We start from the raw sequence: 6000 nt of genomic DNA on the forward strand, positions 1-6000 counted from the left end.
TTGGTAAGCGTATACTTGCCTTCCGCCCAGCGTAGATGGATGTACAGCGAATGTGTGAAAATGCATATACATGCTCTCACTGCACCAAAAGACGCCGAGAAGGGATTCGAAAGCGGACATTCTTCGCGCGTCATGATGGTGCGATTCATGGTACTGGAGATGCATGCCGCCCAGCTACTTGGGGTAAAGTCCCCGAGTCGTGCTTTCTGAAGGCAGTCTCTGAGCGAAGGGTGATTCCGCTTTGCGTGTAAAGGGCTGCCAATGGCAGAAACGAGATGTTTTTGGGTGATTTAATCATGCACCAGTGTGGGCGACTACCTCACTACATCTGGATGGAGAAAATAAATGTACAACACACCTAGCATCACACTGCTTCCCTGCAAACAAACATGTTTGTAAGCAGTTTATAACTAGCATTGACAGCCCAGAAGCCATCAAAATAATTTATGAACTGGTGCATAAAGTTTACTAGTTCGGTGAGTGGTGCGGCATATTAGAGGTGAACACTGCCGTTATAACCAGACAAAAACATTTTCAGCGCAATGACGGGTTATTGGGCTAGTTGGGATCTTATGTTGTCTTGTTATCTAGTCTTATCTACATTATTCAGTCTCAAAATTATCAGCGACTCTATCTTAACGACGTAAAAGCCAAGGTACAGCGAGCCTGAGTGGAGGCCTGAGCGATGGAGTGCGGGCTGACGCAGAGCAGATAATTGTAATTATCATTTAGCATGCTTTAAAGAAGATAAGCATTTCCATTCACCCTCTCACATTTTACCGAGAAATGCTGACGTAATCGCAACGTCACACCTTCGTTGTTCGACGCGGCTAGACATTAGCTCTCTTTGGTCCAGCTTCGCCCTACCACAGACAGATCCACTCCTCTTCGCCGTTCGCCCCCGTCCTCTTCTTCACTAGATCCCCTGCTCTTCCCACTCCTCGCCTACGTCTCTCTCTCTCTCTCATCTCTTGCCTGAACATCTGAAGGCTTAGCTGTGATTGAACCTCTCCCATCTGCTCTTCATCAGTTCGAGTTCACCTGCTTTAGGCTTCACTCGCACTTATCAATCAATCAATCAATCAATCGATCGATCGATCGATCGATTTTTATTTCCAACAAACCTTTTTTTGAACAAGTTAGGGATGCGTCAGGTGAAAAGTGCTTCTATGACTTACCTACATCAATGTTGGAAACTGCAGTGAAAAAATAATTTATGCTGCCGTAAACACGAACAGAAGGTCGTGCCGACATACATAATATTTCGTGACAGAAATGTAGCACCGCACCATGCAAAATGCTTAATGATCTTGAGTGGTCGGAAGCTCCCGGATCTTGACAACAGACTCAGCTATTGTTAATCATCATCATCATTATCATAGTCATCATGATCTTCACAACTATATCGGCATTAGACGGCCGAGTATAATTTATGAGAACCAAACACCCATCGTGTTGTTAGAAAAACAGGACAGAAGTGCTGCCCCACATAGGTCTTATAATTGGGCCTTTTTGGGGCTTCATTATGCTCTCTTACGTTCCTTAAGGTACGCTTTTGTTATCAATAATAAACACAAATATTGATCATAACAATTATGTTCTTGAGCATGTGTAGAACGCGCACTTTTCTACTCTCTAAGTATTCCGATAATAGTATACTTAAAGTGAATAGTGCTCAGAACACTAAAAACGACTATGTGACGCCAGTGGCATTTTTTTTCTTCGTGCAGTCAACTGACACATCATGTAACAAATTCGAAAGATTATCTTAAGCGCGAGAGTCGCTAAAATCCACGTCCCGTGAGAAATATCTGGAGAAACATTCACTTGAATCGGAATTTCTGGAGCCCTTCCCAATGGTGTCTCTCTTGTCCTGTCTTGTCGCCTAGGAGATCTTGGCTCATACCCACAAGGGGAATTGGCCACACTGTGCCTTATAATGGATATTTTTTGTACAAGGCTTGCTAAAAAAGAGAGAAATTAGATAAGAACAATAATAATGTTCCTTTATAAAAACGTGAAAAAGTGCGAAAGAATTCGATCAACCAGAATATATAAAACAAATTAGCAAGAATGAAAAAAAGAGACAAAGAATTGGATTTATCTGGCAGTACCACTAGCAGCGTATCCTTCCGGTTGTCTGAATGAATTTATGTAGCGCTGACAGAATAGCACTGCCGCCCGCACCCAGCTCACTGGCTGCAAACGATAATAGGGTGGCTGTACTAACTGGCAATCCGAGCATACCAATCGGTCTCTCAAGAATTATTTGGCGCAGTGAGGCGAAGCGGCGGCAAGTTAGAAGAAAGTGATCTATTGTTTCCGGTCCATTGCAAACTGCACATAGGTTAGTTAATGAAAATCCTGATTTGTGCAGATAAAAATTTAACCGAAGAACTCTGCAGCGAAAGCTTGTGAGGGTCACCTCAGATTCACGGGAAAGACATTTTGCGGTGTTCCATGTGAATTGCAAGTGCCGAAATTCTTCAGATTGTAGAAGTGATGTTTCGTCGATATTTAAGATTAACAGGCGTTTGAATCGTTCGGCAGTAATATAACGAAACTGTAGAGCTATTAGCACCACCGGGAAAGTTAAAGATGCCGAATTGAGCGAATCAGCAATTTCATTTAGTACAATTCCAGCATGCCCGGGGACCAAAATAAACCGAACTTCTGAGAGGCTATGTGGTACGAGAGACCGAAATTTCCTGAGAAGATGAGACTGCTTTGCGGACGTTAGAATTGTACATACAGAAAGCATCCGAAATATTAATAGCTTTTGATTGCTGAGAAATTAGTTTTCGAAGAGCCAGTCTAATAGCTAGGAATTCTGCGAGATAATTTGGTGTGAAGTCCGGAAATCGAAGCGCAGAAGACCAATTAATCTGATGAGAAAAAATACCTACTCCAGCCTTCTGAAGATTTTGGATTGCATCCGTCGAAATTACTATGTAATTGGGAAAATGACTCAGATGGTCTTAAAGGAGGCCCTCCAGAACATGCTTTGGAAGTATACATTATAACTTGGGATTTTTAGGGAAAATCTCATCGAAAATTAAGTCAAGTGGCTCCGAATATAGGGCTTAGGGAGATAAATGCTGGAGGGAAACATAAGATTTGATAACAGAGACTAGACGAAAATGACTTAGGGTCTTTGATAACGACACCACGGGCACTTAAACAAAGAAACTGGATATTTGATTAAAACTGTCTGTGAAAAGAAGAGGTGTCTCTCACAATCATGTGGTGATTTTGGGACATATCATATCATTCAGTTAAATTAGTAATACGCGTGCATCGTTAAAACTTGATGGTCGCTATTAACAAAAAAAAAAAAGCTGAAGTTTATTTTCATGCTTAAAAATAGACCCTTCGTGTAACATTGTTATGTTTAAATTTTCATGCATTCTATAATTTTTGTTGATTCAAGAACGCTTTGAGGAAGATGATGAAGACGAAGAACCACTACGAAAAGGGACGCAAGCTCTATGGATCCCGCCTGGGAAGTAGCGGTAAGGTTTTCTGGTAGCTGAGAGTTCAATGAGTATTCTTGCACCGCTTCGTTGTGGAGGAAAGGCGTACATACTTTGGTTTAGAACCCATGTTGTTGCTGGTAACTCGGTATACAGGGAAAACTGAATGATGTTGCATGATGAGCCGCTCATTAAAAGCAAAAAAAAATCAACTGAAGAATAACTCTTGTTTAGCTCAGTCTGTAGAAAAGGCCAGACGCGAGACACAATGCACCAGTCTCGGTTGTGAGGGAATGCATAAAATACGCTACTTGATAAAGCCTAACCTCGCAAATGCTCTCAAAATACTCGTGTGCGTACTAGAAATATTTGTCAATACTTTCGAGACATTCAACGACTTTCGTGTGTCTGACATTTGCAAGAACGCAAATCGCGGCCTGTGGTGTTACGTTTCACATATCATGCGAGTTGGTTGAATTTTGTGTATTATTTGTTTTCCAGCGCGAAGGTGTACAGAGTCGTATGTTTCACTATTAGTTACATTTAAAAAGACCGTTTTGTGTGACGATTCCACCTTTACCATACTCTGCTTTACGGTCATTTCAAACGTTTTCTTGATACATATACAGAACATCAACTATAGGCGAAGACGGAACGGCAAAAATGCGTCTGCAGTGACCAATTTGCTATCGCAATAAAGCTAAATGGTTTCACAGCTCGAATAGCTAGCGTTTTGGCTCACGATGTCATAATCAAATATATACGACTATGATAAAGACAATGACGTCGTCTCGTTGCCGGGTGGGGGCTCCAGCTGCGCTTTTCCGCAGAACCGCTGGTGCAACGAGGAGCCACCCATGTTATGCACTTCTTCATGTCTTTACTGGGAATAGGAGATTCCTCACCACTTGGCTGAAAATTTCGAAATTTCGAAGGGCTCCATGTAAATCGTCTAATGTTAATTTAGTTGAGGCGCCATATTGCACTTCCCGGTGGTTACCAGGAACCCCATTGAACGGCCTTCCTCATAAAAAAGAGTGTCGTGGAAAGGTTTGGTGTCTGCAGCACACGAAAGGGTCGTAGCTGTGTTAGGTCACAATGCAAAGTATATGTGTTCTGGCGTTCACGGTGGGTATTTGTACTCCGTGCGTTTGCTTTTGTACGGTGAAAGATGTATATCTCTGTCTTCATGGTATTAATGCCAAGAAGAGACCACTGTTTTTCTTGATAAATTTCTTTTGCATTGTTTGCTTTTCTTATTTTATTCTTTCTTCCCCCTTTCCTACCATCAAAATTACTTACGGCTTCTGCCCTATTCAATAATTTTTTTAGTGGTGTAAGGCCGTTATTTTGCTAGTACGGGCCAGGAAACTTTCATTTACATTTTGTTTCTCACTCCAAAATAAAATGACCTTAATGTTTTTTTTATTTTTTATTCAAGTGAAAAAAAGTTGCACTTTGTAAAGAGAGTACCAAGGGCATTCACGCCTGACGAGGTCCTCCCCCAGAAAACAACAGTAATTTGCAGATTAGCAATGACAACAAAACCCGCAGGCATTCCGGCGACAAAAGAGAGTGGCCAAAGAGGTTCGCCGTAAGGCCGCAGCGAGTGGGGAACCACCGGACACGTCGCGATGGTGGACTCAAGAGCTGCCCTGGATGGTGGTGGTTCTTGGCACAGTGATCTCGCTGCTCGCACTCGCCGTGTACAGCATGATACCGACTCGATCCGCACGATATGTCGTCTTGACGGGAGACGACTGGCGTTCCAAACCCATCGCCCGTGTTGGCCAGGCCACACAATGAACACGCTGCCACCAACGTCCGTCTTCCGTTACGTGCAGCGTCGCTTTGGTTTGTTGGAAACTACAAACTTACCGTGTGGCAAGAATTTGGAGGTGCCTTTCACTTCCCGCAACACTTCTATTTGTTTCTTCAATAAACTTCAGCGTGGGAGAAAAATGCAGGGCCACCGATTGTTAATAAATGCCAATACGTGATTTATTATATTCGTAATCCACGAAAAACCTTGTCTAATGATGTGTTTGGCCGAGCAACATTTTTTTTATCATTGTGTGGGGTTTCATGGTCCCAAAACCACGCGGTATGATTTTGAGGGACGCGGTAGTGGAGGACTCCGAAAGTTTTGACCATGGCGTTCTTTGACGTGCATTGAATTCGCCTACTGCACGGGTCTCTACGATTACGCATCTACCGAGAAGCTTATGTTGTGGCGGGGATCGAGCCCGCAAGCTTGGTGTCAGCAGCCGAGAACAATAGCCACTGATCTACTGAGGCGGACGGCCGTGCAGTAGCTGCTGCAAAAATATTGTTACCCGGAAGCAGTAAAAAGAGACTCATAGCGTTTATTATCGCCGTAGCGTTAAAGAGCTAAAGTTTCATGAAAATTTGGCCGTTGGCGTTGGCGTCATTGTTTGTGGGAGAAAAATCATCTTGACTGTGGCCGAAAAATTGACAAAGATGCAAATAACATAAGTGTTAAAAATTTCCGGGTCCGAGTGAAGAG

At 42.9% G+C, this 6000-nt stretch overlaps 1 protein-coding gene across 5 annotated transcripts in view; it reads left to right on the forward strand.

The window, feature by feature from the left end:
- The window catches only part of LOC119167261 (protein toll), a 44119-nt gene extending 38630 nt beyond the window's left edge, over positions 1-5489 (forward strand). For all 5 annotated transcript variants that reach the window (XM_075866837.1, XM_075866836.1, XM_075866835.1 and 2 more), the window contains 2 exons: positions 3431-3512; positions 5028-5489. In XM_075866837.1, the coding sequence (XP_075722952.1) occupies positions 3431-3512; positions 5028-5071 (126 nt within the window). In that variant the 3' untranslated portion in view covers positions 5072-5489. The remainder of the gene's footprint in view (positions 1-3430; positions 3513-5027) is intronic.
- Positions 5490-6000: the final 511 nt, after the last annotated feature.

This window comes from Rhipicephalus microplus, chromosome 6 (assembly GCF_043290135.1).
Source record: "Rhipicephalus microplus isolate Deutch F79 chromosome 6, USDA_Rmic, whole genome shotgun sequence".
NCBI classification, from domain to species: Eukaryota; Metazoa; Arthropoda; class Arachnida; order Ixodida; family Ixodidae; genus Rhipicephalus; species Rhipicephalus microplus.